Source organism: Nanorana parkeri, unplaced genomic scaffold (assembly GCF_000935625.1).
Source record: "Nanorana parkeri isolate BGI_ZX_2015 unplaced genomic scaffold, ASM93562v1 scaffold35, whole genome shotgun sequence".
NCBI classification, from domain to species: Eukaryota; Metazoa; Chordata; class Amphibia; order Anura; family Dicroglossidae; genus Nanorana; species Nanorana parkeri.
Genome location: NW_017306303.1, coordinates 966,794 through 983,589, shown reverse-complemented (window position 1 = coordinate 983,589; position 16,796 = coordinate 966,794). Strand labels below are relative to the sequence as shown.

The 16,796-nt window shown below is 41.6% G+C and overlaps 2 protein-coding genes across 5 annotated transcripts in view; one reads left to right on the top strand and one right to left on the bottom strand.

Annotated features, from left to right (window-relative positions):
- Positions 1-13,432, top strand: part of MARS (methionyl-tRNA synthetase) — a 33,718-nt gene extending 20,286 nt beyond the window's left edge. Inside the window, exons 14-22 of one of the 4 annotated variants that reach the window (XM_018569729.1) lie at positions 930-1,047; positions 1,971-2,184; positions 4,330-4,461; positions 4,557-4,661; positions 6,231-6,414; positions 6,635-6,706; positions 8,253-8,279; positions 11,287-11,385; positions 13,262-13,432. In XM_018569729.1, the coding sequence (XP_018425231.1) occupies positions 930-1,047; positions 1,971-2,184; positions 4,330-4,461; positions 4,557-4,661; positions 6,231-6,414; positions 6,635-6,706; positions 8,253-8,279; positions 11,287-11,385; positions 13,262-13,414 (1,104 nt within the window). In that variant the 3' untranslated portion in view covers positions 13,415-13,432. Of the gene's footprint in view, positions 1-929; positions 1,048-1,970; positions 2,185-4,329; positions 4,462-4,556; positions 4,662-6,230; positions 6,415-6,634; positions 6,719-8,252; positions 8,280-11,286; positions 11,386-13,261 lie in introns of all 4 variants that reach the window. The other 3 variants (XM_018569739.1, XM_018569755.1, XM_018569746.1) reach the window with 3 other exon arrangements.
- A 1,971-nt stretch (positions 13,433-15,403) lies between these two features.
- Positions 15,404-16,796, bottom strand: part of DDIT3 (DNA damage inducible transcript 3) — an 8,092-nt gene continuing 6,699 nt past the window's right edge. Inside the window, exon 4 of the mRNA XM_018569524.1 lies at positions 15,404-16,082. Within this exon, the coding sequence (XP_018425026.1) occupies positions 15,576-16,082 (507 nt within the window). The 3' untranslated portion in view covers positions 15,404-15,575. The remainder of the gene's footprint in view (positions 16,083-16,796) is intronic.

The following is a 16,796-nucleotide window of genomic DNA, read 5'->3' as shown; positions in this document are numbered from 1 at the left end:
CCGTTTAGTATCCAAATGACTGGTGAAGCTGCGGTGGCTGCCCTCTCAACAGGAGGTCGCCTCACTATCCCGCAATGAGAATGCTGTAACGCCACAAGGCTGATTGTGAAGTTAAAGTCCAGCCTGGGTGACAACCACAGCTGCATCCATAGATACAGTTGAGTTGTGAGCGTAACCACCCAAAGACAGAAAGTGTGTTTTTAGCAGGATTGCCAGGTCAAATAAGGGGAAAGAAGATGAAAAAATAAAACTAATGTACAAACGAATATGTTTATGGGTTTATATACGCTTTAATGTCTGGTCATAGAAATCGGTGAGCATCCTGTTTGTCTGCTATGTGAATATGAACTACAGGAAGGGTACATTGTGTTTTAATGTAAAGCAGATGGGTGTTTCAAAACCTTTTACTAATTTTTATAAAGTTTCTATAGACATAAAAATCATATATCCTAAAAATAAGTTGAGGGAGCACTGTGAGTGACACAGGGGATCGACACTCCATGTGTGTTCAGAAGTTACTCTAGCTGAGCATTTCTCTACAATAGAGCAGCATGTAGCTCTCAGGCAGCAGGTGAGCTGAGTATTGTTTTCCTTTAGCAGCTACTTTATGTAAGGGATACAGTATCGAGTACTTGGCAGGGGCATCCTAACTTAGGGTTTTATACAACCACCCTGGTGGAAGATGGTATTCCAGTAAAACAAAGGTGTGGAAGAAGGTGTAGGCTGAACATGCATGGTTTCCTGTATCATGCATTTATCGATGAGCACAGATTTTTTTATTTTTTTCCAACAAGTTCATATATGTAGTTAAGCCAAGTGTGTGTGTGTGTGTGTGTGTGTCGCAATGTATACATTTTGTTTTTAATTAAAGGAGTTCTCTTTTTTTTTTATAATATTGGCCTTATGTTTTTAACTTCTGATGTTTCCAGGTCCAACTCTACAACTTCATGGCAAAGGACAATGTCCCTTTCCACAGTGTCATTTTTCCATCATGCCTCCTGGGAGTCGAGGACAACTATACAGTGGTCAACCATCTTGTAGCCACAGGTAAACTTGACCAGGATATCCTGACCAATATAAAAACCGTAATCCTCGGGTGGGTGCTGCAGTGACTGGATGGAGCTGCATGTAATCAGAAATGGAAGTCACCAGCCCACCAGTCTCCACTCTACCATTCCGTTTACCATTCCACTCTACCAAGTCACTTTGTTTGCCTGATGAAGGAACCTATTTGTTTCTGAAACGTTGCCTCTCAATGTGATGTTATGAGCATCCAACGTCAATAAAGATGGAATGGTAGAGTGAAGACTGGTGTGCGATTGACTACTATTTTTTTTTACTTATATAGGACCCATGCACACTGTGACTCTTACTGTCCTATTCTTGGTCTAACCAGCGCTGTACTGCAACGCATTACAGTGCTTTTTTTTTCTTCTAAACTTTAATATTATATTCCATTGGACAACGCAGCCCAGTGCTGCTGGTGTAACTGAGCCCTAAAGGTAAATAAGAAAAACATTCCTTGCCTTATTTTGTTCATCATAATATAGTAGAACTTTCTGATTCATTATTCTTTCAATTAAATGGCAGCATATTGTACCACTGAAAATCTTTTCATTGTATATGGGAAAATGTTAAAAGGTTTTAATTACAACTTAAAATGACTATTTCAGAATCTGTTAATAGGAGCTGTCATTCCCTGACATGAGTCTGTCAGAATGCAAAACACCCATGTCGGAAACCTCTGATAGAAGCAGCCAATCCCAAATTAGCAGTAGCATTGTTTTAGAACGAGAATTGCAATTGCAGGTTTAGGTATGTTAGCAGAAAAGTACAGCTTTCATTTCTGTCTTAAAGTGTTTGTGGGTCAGGATTTTTGCTATTTACATACCAAAGGAAGTATTAGTATTTTCATATGTTAAAGTTTCAGAAAGTTCATGGTGTTCCTAAATTCTTATTTTTCTTCACAGAATATTTGAACTATGAAGATGGTAAGTTCTCCAAGAGTCGAGGAGTGGGTGTGTTTGGTGACATGGCTCAGGACACTGGTATCCCAGCTGACATTTGGAGATTCTATCTGTTGTATGTGAGACCTGAGGGACAGGACAGTGCATTCAGCTGGAGTGATCTGATGCTAAAGAATAACTCTGAGTTACTGAACAACCTGGGAAACTTTGTTAACAGGTACAGAACCTTGGCATAATATATTATTTGTTAAATGCAGCTTGCTAAAATGCTTTTCAGATTGGTCCATAGAAGGTATGTGTTTGTGTATATGATAAGCCATGTTAATGGTGTAAAAGCAATATACGATATTTGCAGCACCTTAGAAGATGGTCAGTAATGGCTGCCATAGCCTTCTGTTGGTAGTTTGTGTATAAAGGTCAGGTCATGAAAACAAGCTAAAAGAAGCAGTCAGCCGACAGTGTCCCTAACAGCCAGTGACAGTGAGCAGAGCCTGATGGGGATGCTGAACGACTAGTTCACCATCAGGTCTGCTCTGCTACTGATTGACAGCAGGCAAGTGGGTGGATTCCGTAGTCAGTAGCAAGCGTTCATTTGGCTATGGAATCCACCCACTGCCTGCTATCGGTAACAAGGGAAGCAGACCTAATGGGGAGTTAGTCTCTGCGTTCCCTATCAAGCTCCACAGTCTGCCTCATTGGTCGCTAAGTAGCTGTGCAGCTGACAGTGTCTTGGCAACCAGTGATTCATCCCTGGCCCCGTTTAGCTGCCAGCGAGGAGATTCTCCGGCAGACAGCTGAATGTAGACAAAGGGACGAGATGCTGGGTGAGATCGTTACCAAAGTTTGGCCATGGCCATATTTTGGGCATCTCTTGGCTGGCAGCCGAATGGGGTCAGGGATGCATAATTGAAAGCTAAGATGCTGGCTCCTGGGTGTCCTAGCCGCAATGATCCAAATGCAGAAAGCTGTCATTCATGTCCGCTTCCCAGCACATACATGCCCCATGCTGAGCATTGGCATTTGTACGCCAGATCAGAGTTAGTCTTAATTGCTGCCAGTTTCCTAATCTGTAAACTGTCTGCAATTCTTTTTTGATCTGTCACAAGTTCTTAAAGTGGCAATAGTAAGAACTACCTGAATCTATCACACATGTCGGAACTGAAACTGTCGTAAGGATTTCATGAATTAAGCACAGGTTTTAGGGCGAGCATTATACCGGTAAAGTGTTGTACATGCTTTACTGAGTTCCGCCTAGTATCTTCATTGATGGGACAGATATTTTAAGTTGTAGATTTAACTGACTTTGCACCAGGGTCACCAAGGATGGTGGACCCTTAACCTGGTTCAGTGCTGACCAAAGCATCTTGATTTTCATCCATGTGAACTGCATACGCTGTACCCATAGTCCTTATCCCATTTACACCTAGGAGTCTTTCCACTGCTTTGTATATACAGATTGCCCTAATTCTGCATCCTTATTTTATGATCTGAAATAAATTACATTATAGTCATGAAAAATCAGTTGTGAACATATTTTCTTTCAAACAAGTATTTTTATTAAGAAAGTAAATAATTCTAATACAGAAACAACATTCACAAGTAGAAGAATAAAAAATATCAGTGAATGTTTTTCTAACGATCACATAATGCACATTTCAGCCTTCAGTTGTCATGCTGCTTCCAAGGGATAAGTTCCACCATTTTATGATCAGTGGGCGCTGCGGTAGAATAGATCCTCGCTCAGACAATTCCTGCTGATTCTAGGTTCTATGACATGACATCATGGTCTGCTGGCACTTGATCTTCTTTTTTTTTTTTTTTTTTTTTTTTTTTTTTTTAACCACCTACAACAAAATTTTTTTTTTTTTTTTTTTTTTTTTTTTTTTTTTTTTAACCATTTAGCAGCAAAATGTGTTTTTTGCTGATGGTAACTACTGACCAATCATGTAACAACTGAATTCTACAACACGTGTATGCTAATTACATGGGAGGTATGTTAGTCAGTAGGAACAAACGTGTGTTAGGGAAGTTAAAGTGAAGTGCATCCTCTGCAGCTCTTTATATTGTATGTCAGAGGATTGTGTATGTCGGAGAATGTCCGTGGATAAATCTGATTTATACACTTGCACTAGAGAGTTGGATTCATCGGTGCTTGGTCACAGAGGGGACAAGTACATCCCTGGCTCCCTTTTTGCCTCCTTTAGAACATTTTCAGGACATACTCCTAAAGTTCTGTCCTCCCCATTGTGCACATTTGAGCACCAGTCAGCTGTTGTGACCTGCCTCTAAATTACACTCCAGAGAAGTGGCTTTTTTGACGCTCATGGTTACTTTAACACCATGTGTCTCCTTTTTCTTTCAGGGCAGGCATGTTTGTGCAAAAATTCTTCAATGGCCAAGTTCCAGAGATTGAGTTACTTCCAGAGGACAAGAAACTCTTGGCTCAGGTCACGGCAGAGCTACAGCAGTACAACCAGCTGCTGGAAAAAGTTCGGTAAGTCCTCTCCCTGTAGACCCTACCTTTTTATAGTGGGTAAAGAACTGGCAGCTATAAAGTACATGGGAACTTTTTTTTACCAATTTTTGCAGGATCCGTGATGCCCTGAGGGCTATTTTGAACATTTCTCGTCATGGGAACCAGTATATACAAGTGAATGAGCCATGGAAATGTATTAAAGGGACACAGCAAGAACAGTAAGTGTGTTGCTTTACTTGTCTTAATCAGGGTTACTGGGCAGGTTTATTACATAGACTTTGTATATTATTAATTGTTGGCGAAACACTTGCATCAACAGGAACCCAAGAACATTTTCCATCAATAACCCTTTATGTGTAGGTATGCAGTACATTGGCTCTGGCATATTTCAGCTGGCTCTGATTGCCTTAACCGCTTGAAGACCAGGTGTTTAGACCCCCTTCCCATCCAGGCCATTTTTCAGTGTTCAGCGCTGAGGTACTTTGACTGACATTTATTCCGTCATGCAACGCTGTACTGAAATGAATTGTGTACCATTTTTTGGGGACAGATAGAACTTTCTTATGGTGGTATTTAATCACCACTGGGGGTTTTATTTTTTACTATATTCAGGAGAAATTACTGAAAATTTTGAAAAAAATAAGTTGTTTTTTTTTACATTATGTTATAAAACAACTAATATTACCCACTTTTTTGGTAAAATATAAAAGACGGGGTCACGTCGGGTAAATAGACTCCAAACATGTCAAGCTTAAAAATTGCGCGAAATAGCAAAAAACTAGCATTCCCAAAATTGGCCATAGGCGACGCTTTAAAAGCTTTTACAGCTCATCAGTTTAGTGTTATCAGTGATTGATGGCCCTAGAACTATTGCTCTCATTCCGACGTTCGCGGCGATATGTAACATGTGCGGCGTAATGGACTCAATTGTCGTTTTCGCAGGTATGCGCATCTGATGCATGTTTACATGTGTGTATGTAGGGGTGGGGACTTTTTTAAAAAAATTGTTTTTTTTACGTTTTTTATTTGTAACTTTAAAAAAATTTAGGGGGGACCTTTTTAAATTTTTTTTTCCTATTTTTTTAACTTTATTGCTATCACAAAGGGGGCTGAGAAACCCCCCTATGTCATAGCAGAAGAGGTGACAGGTCCTCTTTATGGAGACATCAGGGGTCTCCAAGACCCCTAATGTCACCTAGGACCCCGCTGATGAAGCAGAGATCTGCTTCATCAGCTTCTCTCCAGCATCTGAAGCTGGAGAGTGACACGAGAATGCGGAAGTGATGTAATATACACCACTTCCGCATTCTGACAGCGGAGAGGGAGATCGTGAACCGACCTCCCTCTGATCCCCTGTGACAGAGGCGGTATGCTGGTCCCGGGCTCACACCGGAGCCCGGGACCAGCTTGACAGCGGGAGGGGGGGAGCCGCGGAGGGGGGGCGCACGTCATGGGACCTCATACAAGCGATCCGCCGGCTCTATAGACGGCGGATCGCTTGTATATTAACAGGCATCGCTGCCTGTTTTCAAATAACGGGCATCTCCCGCTGGCGCGCCCAAGCGGGCGGATGTAACAGGATGTGTATACACGCCCAGTTACATCCAAGAAGCTCCCGGCCGGCCGTGTATACACAACGGCCGGCCGGGAGGAAGTTAATGACGAGGAGTAACTGGTTGTCTTCTAAAGGGATGACTGTAACATTTTATCAAGATTTCATTTTACCAATGTATATTTGCAGGATCTGTGCTACACAAGTTTATTTAACTTTTTTTTTTCCATTGCAGGAAACGTGCAGGAACAGTAACAGGATTGGCTGTAAACATGGCTGCTTTGCTTTCAAACATGCTACAGCCATACATGCCAACAATCAGCTCCGTCATTCGAGAGCAATTACTTATGCCAGAGGAAGCTAATGTATTGACCAGTGACTTCCGCTGCATACTACAAAGTGGACATCGCATTGGGAATGTGAGTGAGCACCATATAGAAGTGTGTGTTACTTACTACAAACTGTATATAGTACTTTAAGAGTGAATGCTGACTATAGACAAGCCGGCACAAATCGGCTAATGTGCTTATACAACCATTGTTGGCCAAAGTGTACATGTTGTCAGATCTTTGGCCATTGCAGAAGGCAAGAAGTGGTCTCCAGCTGGTTAATAAGTGATTTTTTTTAAATCTCTCACAGGTGAGTCCACTGTTCCAAAAACTAGAGACTGACCAGATTGAGTCCTTGAGGAAACGCTTTGGAGGTGGCCAGGTAAGGTTTGTAGCTTCATAAGCAAGATGACCAGGGAATGACAATGAATTTTGTTCTTTTAAGTATTTTTTATCTGGTCACCATTTGCCATCTGTAAAAGTCTAAATCTCCACTGCAATTGCTTGAATTGTGATTTAGCTATGAGGGCAGCGATGTCGGGCTAGAAAGCTGTTCTGTCAACTGCCTGAGCTCAGCACTGATAAGACACTGCCAAAAACTGTCATATTATACTGGTGCTGTACGGATTACATGAGTAAAACAAAGTGATCACTGTCTGAACTGCTGGAAGAGAGTAAAACGTTTAGGTTGTTATGCAGGCATACAGCCTGACACTAGACTGACATTAGTTCTCTCACAAGAAGAGAATACCAGAGTACATATTACAAATGTCCAATACCGACTAGTTCTCTTAAGAACAAATTATTGATTGGGTCTTATTTTTTAAAGTACATTTCATGGGATCTATCATTAAAAAAACAAACTTGAAATGTAGATACAGGAAGGGGGTGGGTGGTCTCTCTATAAAAAAAAAAAAATGCAGGTATTTTATTTGCATCATTTGAATGTGTGATCACTCTTGTGGACAAAATGGTGCCATTTTAAACTGCGCTCCTGTCCAAGTTATTTGTTATGACTTCAAATCTGTAACCACATGAAAGTATCTGTAACCATCCACATGGTAAGTGCGTACCTCCTGGTCCTGGTTTGCACAAACTTTTGACATTTGTGTACTACAATGTCTACCACAGTTGTGTAAACTGCATTTATACAACCACCCTGGTGTAATAGTTAGGGCTCTTTCACTGGTGTGTTGAGAATTTATTAACTTCACACACGTGTGAAAGAGCCCTAAATATTACACAAATAAGATACATTGTTATCACTCGGCTGTAGATCCTGAAATCATCTCTGAATTGGTGCTGACACTGCCTTTCCTTCTGGATGGTGGTTACTTTTGTTCCCCATTGTCCCTGTGTGTGTTGTAAAGTAGCTACCGCTCCAAGCTTGCTCCCGTCTCTACAATCTCACAATTAGGCAATTTGTATTGAAGTTATAGTCTATGACGAGAGTGAGCTTGGAGCGCTGGCTACTTTACAACACACACAGGGACCATGGGGAACAAAAGTAGTCACCCTCCAGAAGGAAGGACAGTGTCAGCGCCAATTCAGAGATGATTTGAGGATCTACAGCCGAGTGATACACACATAAGATACATTTTTTTGTTGATAAAGTACTTGAATGTATTTTTAAGATTTAACTCCCGAGTTTAGCGTCACCTTAAAGAGGAACTGAACTCTGAAAGCTGTAGCCCCAAAAAAAGCCAGAGGGGAAAGGACTCTTCACCAGTTTTGCTTGAGGGTCTCCCTGCAGTCGATTTTTCCCCATCACTGGCTTGCCATGCCTTGTTCTACATTGTATCTTTTTTTTATGGTACTCGTATAGCAAAGCAAATCTTCACTTCTTGAATTCAGGTCCACTTTAGGTAGTTATGTCTTCCTCCTCTTCTGTACTACTACTTTCCACTTCCTTTTTTTCTTTCCATCAGCTGGATGCTGACAGTAAAGAGACGCAGGTATTTCTGCATGCTTTGCTAAAAATTGCATGCCAGCTTAATTTCCATTTGTTACAGTTGTTCATTCATACAGCTTTAGTCTGTCACAATGTAGCTTTGTCTATTTAAGTTCTTACCGAGTGTGCCGGTCTGCTTTTGTTGGCTTTAGAAAGAAGATCATGGTTTGTTAAGGTAAATAGTACACTGATGCCGCTTATTCAGTAACGAGGACCAATATTTATCTTTCGGGGAATCGCTGATAGCGAGTACCGGTACTTCCGCTAGCATGGAGCCGGCTTCCCAGGCAATCGGGAAGCCTGGTGGCGTGTCATTACCCGCCACCCGGCTTCTTGATTGCCTAGGAAGCTGGCTCCAAGCTGTTTGGCCGGCTTGATGCTGATTAGCCTGGAATGTGGCTTCCCAGCCAATTGGCATGGAGCCGGTTTCCAGGCCAATCAGAAAAGCTGGGAGGCGGGTCACTATCCCCCACCTGGCTTCCTGATTGGCCGGGAAGCTGGCTTCCCAGCCAATCAGCATGGAGCAGGCCAAACAGCATGGAGCAAGTAGTCTTTACCCGGTTTCCTGATTCGCTGGGAAGCCGGCTCCATGTTCCCTCATGGCGCGTTAATCTCCCTCTGACCAGAAGTTCCAGTATCGGAGCATTGGCTCAAATACTCAGTATCGGCACCGATACTAGTATCAGTATCATTGCATCCCTTGTAAAACGTAATCTATTTGCGCCTTATTACTCTCTTGCCTTAAAGTTATATTAAAGTCAAAAGGTTTTCAGCTATTTCAAATGCTGATGACATCACTTGCAATGAATGCTGCTCCTTCATGTTTAAAAGCTTTAGTTTCCTGCAGAATCAGTTGGTCCCCTGAGCACTGGTCCAGACTTCCTGTTTTAGAGTGACTCCTTTGTCAAGCAGAGTGCTATGCAGTTACACGTGTGTGTCCACAAACGCAGCAAATCAAGCTACTCCCCCCTCCAAGCTAGTAAATGAACAGTTGCTGGAGTCTACACTGTCTTTTGTGATTTTCGTACTGGACATAAAGTTCAGGGAAGCTGAGCGAGTTGGAAGCAGTTGTTCAGAAACATGATGATTGTAAGTGTTTTGGCAAAAATGTAAATAAATACTTTGCTGGACAATTTTATAATTTGATTTGGATTCAATATTGAAAAACAAGTTTGAGAGTTTTAATACTACTTTAAAGGGTTTCTAAACCCTCCGTTTTAGTTTTTTGCCTATATACTAGATATAGGCAAAAAGTTTTTTTTTTTAAACAAACGCTTCAACAGCAGTTTAAACTTACTTTATCGCTGCGCGCTCCCGCCCGAGAATCCGAAACTGCTCGATCGGCCGCAAAGCATCTTGGGGCGGGCGCAGTTCGGATTCTCGGCCAGGAGACGAGCAGAGACGCAAGGTAAGTCTATGGACGTGTGCACCTGCATGCAGACACCGTGGGGGATCATAACAGAGTCCCGGCGGCAAAAGTCACCGGGAGTCTGTTTAAACAGCCCCGATGCTGGCGACGTACACTGTACGTCGTCAGTCACGAAGGGGTTAAGAGCCATCATTTAAGGTGTTAACATTAACATGGGGGCGAGGGGAAAAAAAATGTTTGACTTTAATTTCACTTTAACAATAGTGACCTTCCGGCTTATTCTATATCACACAGTGGGCAAAGCAAGCTCTAACCTATGCCAGCTAACCAACTTTGTTCTTTGTTCTTTGCTATGCTTTGTTCTATGCTATGAGTTACATTTTGCACTGCTTTTATTGAATAAGCAAGCATGAGGTTTTTCTGTAACCATTTTTAAATACAAGTGTACATGAATCTGATGATGCCCACACACTCTGCTAAGCTGGTGCATTTAAATAGACACATCACATACACGTAGTATTTTACATTTTGAGGTTATGTCATGGTACTGGAGATATTGGGGTTCTTCACAGTAAGATCAGTTAGGGTCTGGAACTCACTGCCACAGGCGGTGATTTCAGCAAAGAATGTGGAATTGTTCAAGAAACTTTTGGACGATTTCTTAAGGGACCGTAATATACAGGGGTACAGGTACTCCTAGAATGAGATCCTAATAGGTTGGACTTGATGGACTAATGTCTTTATTCAACCTCAAATACTATGTAACTATGTTTACAAGATTAGGAATATAAATGGAAAAGGATAAAAAAAACGCAACTAATGAATAGTAGAGCTAGATGGTACAGGTTTGTTTATAGTAAAAGCTTTGGCATGTAGTGTAGGCTTGTCAAGGTTATTTGTAAGATAACAGCAGTGAATGCACAAATAAATTGGCACTAAACTATCCAAGCACTTGGAAGCTTCACTAGAAAAGCTACATAACAGCTTACATAGTGTATGTCTAGGCAAAGTGAGAGGGAATCTAACATTTTACAGGGTTATTCACTAAGGGGTGAAGCGTTTGGAGAAGTGAACAATCTATTCTAGTCCAAATTGCTGATTTGGGAAAATTCTCCAGTTCAGCTATGTTGTCCTAGATTGTTCACTTCTCCAACCTCCTCGCCCTTTTGTGAATAGCCCTGTAAGAGTTGTCCCCAGAACAAGAGGTGAGGAGAAATATTCCAGTGGGGTCAGCTAAAGCTGGCTAGATAAGGTACGTGTTTGGGATAGGCTGAAATCCATTCAGTGGGTAGCCTTCAATCAGAAAATGGAAGGCCAACCAGTGACCACAGCCAATCCTTTTTTTTTTTAGATATTCATTTTAGCGTCTATGTATATATTATAGCATTTTGTGGAGGGCACGGCTAAAGAAAATGCTGTCTTTCACATCGTGCCAATCCAAGTGGAGCACTTTGCTGGCTGTTAGAATGTATCTCTAACCAAACATTGTTGCTGAGAGCAGCACATGGTGAAAACAAGTGTAAAGGTGTATATTGGACCAAAAACCGTTTGAAAATCTGGCATTGAGATGAATCCTTTATTCTGTATTACAGATTAGTGATTCAGGGAACTGCTGGTAAATCTGACCATTCTTATTCCACAGGTAAAAGCACCAGCACCCACTCCAGAACCTGCCAAAGAAACGCCAAAGGTTGGTGACCCCCAGAGAATACAAGAGCTAACTCAGGCTGTGGAGAAACAGGTGAGGTGAAAGTGAATGCCTAGTCTGTAATTTGTGAGTGAAACATTTATTTCAACCCACACAGAAGGGGGTGTTTTTTTTTTTCTCAGACTTGAGATGCTCCAAAATAAAGATAATGGAATTTAGGGGTTTTCCCCAGATTTGGTTGCTTCAAACTAGAGCATGGAAATGGCTTTTCATATTGTGTTGCTGAAAACAGAATGGGAGTGTTTCCCTTTTCTGGATTGTGTATAGAAACCAGTCCTGTTAAGGACCACACTACTGTAAACAAAAGGTTTATATGCATATTTGGGATCTAATCCTAACGATATATAGAGTATGTTTTTTTGTTCTTTTAGCTGGAATTGTAGACAAGAAAATGACAGTCGCTGAATTTTCTTTATGGACAGGAAGTACAGGTGAAACTCGAATAATTAGAATATCGTACAAAGTTCATTTATTTCACTAATGCCACTTAAAGGTGAAACTAATATATGAGATTACATGCAAAGCAAGATAATTCAAGCCGTGATTTGTCATAATTGTGATGATTATGGCTTGCAGCTCATGAAAACCCCAAGAACCCCAAATCCACAACCTCAAAAAAGTAGATTATTACATGCAATCAATAAAACAAGGATTGTACATAGAACAATATCGGACCTCTGAAAAGTACAAGCATGCATATGTACTCAGTACTTGGTTTGGGCACCTTTTGCACGATATTCGAGTTTCACCTGTATCTCTGTTGGAACATCTTACCCTTTAAAAGGACATTCAATAGAATTCTCTCCTCATTGGATAGCTGCTTTGCAAAGGCTGTCATGCTTACCTTTTTCTTGATGTGTCATGTTGATTTATTCGCTTTCATACTTTACTGACCCAGAACACTTCAGGATTTCTCTTTTTATTATTACTACACTAGATTTATGCTTGTAGGTATGTGACTCCAAAAATCCAGATAGACAAATTGTGTATTTTCCAAACATCGATTTATTTTTAAAGGAGAACTATGGGGTTAGCGCTTTTCCCCATAGTTCTCCTAAGGGTAATGGGAGGACACAAACTAGCGTCCTCCCGTCACCCAAAGCTCAGTAGCTCGCGGTATACTGAGACGCCGCAGCCGGAACAGATCGCGACCAATGCTGTCTGGATTCACCCAGCTGCGTTAGTGACAACTAGGCGGCTCTGCCTATCTAGAGGCAGAGCTAGCTGTACTCGCCCACTCCCCCGTCCGTTCTGCCCATCAGCACCGGAGGATCGGGGGGAGGGAATCCCTACAGGGAGCCATGAGTGACAGTCACCGCTCTCTGCAGGGATAGATTGAGAAGTAAGCAAGCGATGGTATGTGTTCGCTCACTTCCCGATCTACTGAGCCGACCTGTGACAGTCTCATTGTCACAGGTCGGCTCAGATTATGAGGCTGAGTGAAAATCACTCACCTCATAGTTCTCTTAACTTTTTGGTTTTAATGGTTTCATAGCCATTGATGCCTGGGGCAAAATGCAGCAGTATCACATTGTAACTGACTAATTTGCCCAAGTCAATATTTTACATTTGAAACCCTGTGATACAGGTTTTGCCTATAGTTAGCTCTTTGTTTTACCCTTTTAAAAGAAAAAGATTCAGTAGGATATATAAATATATACAGTAATACCTCAGTTCAGCAAAACTTGTTTCTGCTCGTGAACTCAATCGAGTGGCGAACATGACCGTCTTCCCCGCAGACAGACCTGTGTACACTTGCTGTGAAGCTTTTTTTTTTTAGCACATACAGTATTTGGTTCACGACCAGAATCGTGGAATGAATTAAGTTTGTGAACCAAGGTACTGCTGTACATGTTTTTGTATTGCTATTCTGTTCTTTTTCAAGCAATAAATCTGATCTCTTTCTCAGGGTTATCATGTACGCGAGTTAAAGAGTAAGGCTGCAGAGAAGTCACTGATTGACAGTGAGGTGCAAAAGCTGCTGAAGCTGAAAAAAGACTTGGCATTGGCTGAAGGGAAGTCACCTGATCCACCTGCGCAGAAGGGGAAGAAAAAGAAATGATTTCTTTGCACTACAAACCATTACATCACATTTTGGAAAACCCTCAGCACTGAAGGGGTTAACATTGGGAACATGTTTTTAAAATAAACTATTAAGCTCCTTGTTTGTGGTTATAATGCGTCTAGTGTCATCTAAATGGAGATCGCTGTAATGTATTGCAAAGGATTGCATGGCTTGTTGAGTGTGTGTGTGTGTGTGTGTGTGTAACTAAGGAAAGAGGTGACTGCTCAATACTTTCACCATCAGTCTGCAGCAGCCAGGAGATAACTAGAACAGTGTTATAGCAACACCAATTACCTCTTCATCTTTCCCCAGAGGAGCCATTGTCGTCACATTTGAACTACTGCTAGAGAGAATACATGGTTAAGAAAGCTGCTTTTGTATTTAAAAGAGACAGTCTATTTCAGAGTAAAGTAATATTCTAAAGGACCCCAGAAAGACCAAACCACTGCTCCCTAATCCACCACACAGGTCTCACTGCTGGTGAGGAGAGTAGCATCCCTTTATGCAAAATATTTACTAGTTCTCAGGCTGTAACCAACTAATCATGAGAATAGTTGTCAACTATTCTCCATTATGGATTTGGTTTGATCCCTTTGCTCTCCTCCACCCTGGGATGAGGGCACAGCAAGCAGTTGCAGTAGCCGGCTATAGCAATTTGAAATGGCCAATAGCAGGCTGGGTATTGCACCAGCCCACTACCTGCTGTATTTACATTCAGCTGATGTCTGCAGAATCTTGCCACTGGCAGCTGTCATTCCCTGGCTGAAGCTATTCAAGCGCCATGTGATTTACAATACCAAAAAAAAATTAAAAGTGGGAAGTCATTTTCAGTAAAGCACCAATGTACATCTAATAGAAATCCTGGCAGCTTTAAAAAGGATTACTAAAGGCTGGGCATTTCTTACCTTCATACAGTCTGTTTTAAAAAGGTTAGACCTTTTGAGTCTCGTTGGGGTGCAGAGGAGGGGCATGGCCTGCCACAGTGCTTGTGTCTAATGGACACACGAGGGTACAAGCTTGCATGGGTGCTTCCATAGCTCAGCTGATGCAGGCACCTGTGCAGGGGGAGAGTGCTGTGGGAGCCACTAGAAAACAAAGAATTAAATATTTATAAAATGCTAAACTTGAGGTATGGGCCTCATTTATGAGGATGGGGGGGAGGAATCAAGTTTTATCACTTTAAGTGATCCTCAAAGCATGTGCTGCATAACTCAAAACCAAAAGCTATTGGCCTTAAGTCATTAGCGCTTGTTTCAAATAAAACAAGACATCCAGCAGCAACAAGTCAACTAAGAATCTGTTTTAACAATTGCTACACAGAATACTACTACCGTGTTTCCCCAAAAGTAAGACATCCCCCGAAAATAAGACCTAGTGTCTTATTTCATGCAAAAAAAAAAATAAGACACTGTCTTTCGGGGAAACACGGTATAGCAGTTTGATTTTAAAGCTAGTCCCATGCATTTCTGAGGAATCAAACACAGGAAATGCCGTTCTGCTAGTAGAGCTTTAGACCAAGAAAGGTTGCCACTGATGACACATTTTAAGGCTAACTGCCTCGTTGCCCTTGCTTTCAGTAAATTAGCTCGACCAAAACAAGCACACAGCTCGTTAAGTCAGAACCTCCAATCGCATACATTTGAGTTAGGTAATGATACAAAAGCACTAAAGCTTTATGAACAGCAAAACAAATTTAAAGAGGCAATCACAATGGCCTCCATGTTGAAAAAATATCTTATGTGGAAGATGAACAGCCACAACCCAAGTACACTAGGATATTAGGTTTATTTATAACCATTAACCTTCATGTTTTAAGGTAACATTTAAAAAAAATATACAGGCTTAGCAAAGAGGTGAAATGTTGCTTCAACCAGTTTGCAGCTTAGTAATGGCACAAAAAGAACACTACAAAACTATCATGCAAATATTTGTACTCATGCATATATATATATATATATATAATACCACAATAAAGTACAGTATATACAAGATGCTGACTATTCCCACAAGTCCACCTGTTAGTCACTGCAATCCTACTGCAAGAGCTGCAGATAAAGTTCAAACCATTCCATTTACGCAATGACAGACAACGTTCCATGCCACTCTTCCCATGCTTTTAACAAAGCAGAATTAAGCAGTTTGTATTCCTTTCAGTTTGTCAAACCTTCTTAAGAGTCACCATTCTTTCTATGAGAGCCTTCCGGGTCTTCTCTACTTCCAAACTGAGACGCTCAATCTCCCCTTTTAGACGCTCATTCTCAGTCATTAGATAGGAAACTTTCTTATCATTCTCATGCTCCTTTTCCTTAGCACGCACCTTGCCTCCTCTTGGCTGGGAGCTCCTCTTCCTCTTTGTTCCCGATTGGCTGCCACTAGATTCCTCATCTTCTGTCTGGGTTTGTGATGGAGGGCTGCTGCTGCAGCTAGAGTCCACCTCTACAGTTCCATCATGTTGGACATCTGTTACCTCAGAAGAGGCAGATGGAATATCAAAGTTATTTTGTGATCCCTGGTTTAAGAATTCCAGCACCTCAGAAGGTAACTGTTCCACTATAGCTTCCAAGGCAACTACATCCTCTTCTGTGAAACTGACAGGCAGAGAAGAATTAACAGAGTCCACTGTCCAAAGATAACGTGAGCTGTCCAGTCCTTCAACCTGCATCCCCTGTTTAAAGATAAAAGGTTAGTAATCTACACAAAACACAGGCCTTGCAAGGAACAAACTGCCAACCTCCCCAAATTGAGATGTCACTTTAGAGAAGAAACCCTCAGAAAGTCCTCATGCACATAGTGCTGGCTTAGTGAATGAAAGGGTTTGAAGCAAGAAAGACAAGCAACTAGTAAATTCACAATGAAGAGTCAGCAATAGCAGCAGCCGCCATGATTCTCAATAAAGGTTTCCTTTAAAGATGGAAGAATCCAGTGGGTGATCTGACCCATCTGTATCCACTTTTAACTGAAGAAAAAAAAAAGCTGGGTTTGCTTGATCCTTTAACCTCTTGCCGTCCGCCCGTTAAGAAAAACCGGACGGACGACTCCTATCTGCGGGTTGCCGTCGTCAGACGGCATTTTTTTCCTGCTCGCACGGGCAGGAAAGACCCGCTTGTTACTACAGCCGTTAACGGCTGTTTCACATACAACCAATCAGCGGCTCTATAGCCGCCGATCGGTTGTATGGCGTGAATTTCAGAGGGCCCCCCCACGCGACCGCGGGTGCCGCCATCTCCCCCCTCCTGACCCCTGACCTTTATTAGTGTACCTGTGCTATTACATAGGGGGATGGTATCCCTCTATGTAATAGCAATAACAAGAAGTGTAAAAAAAAAATCTATATAAATAAAAAAAGTTAAAAAAATAAAAGTCACAAATAAAAAAAGTA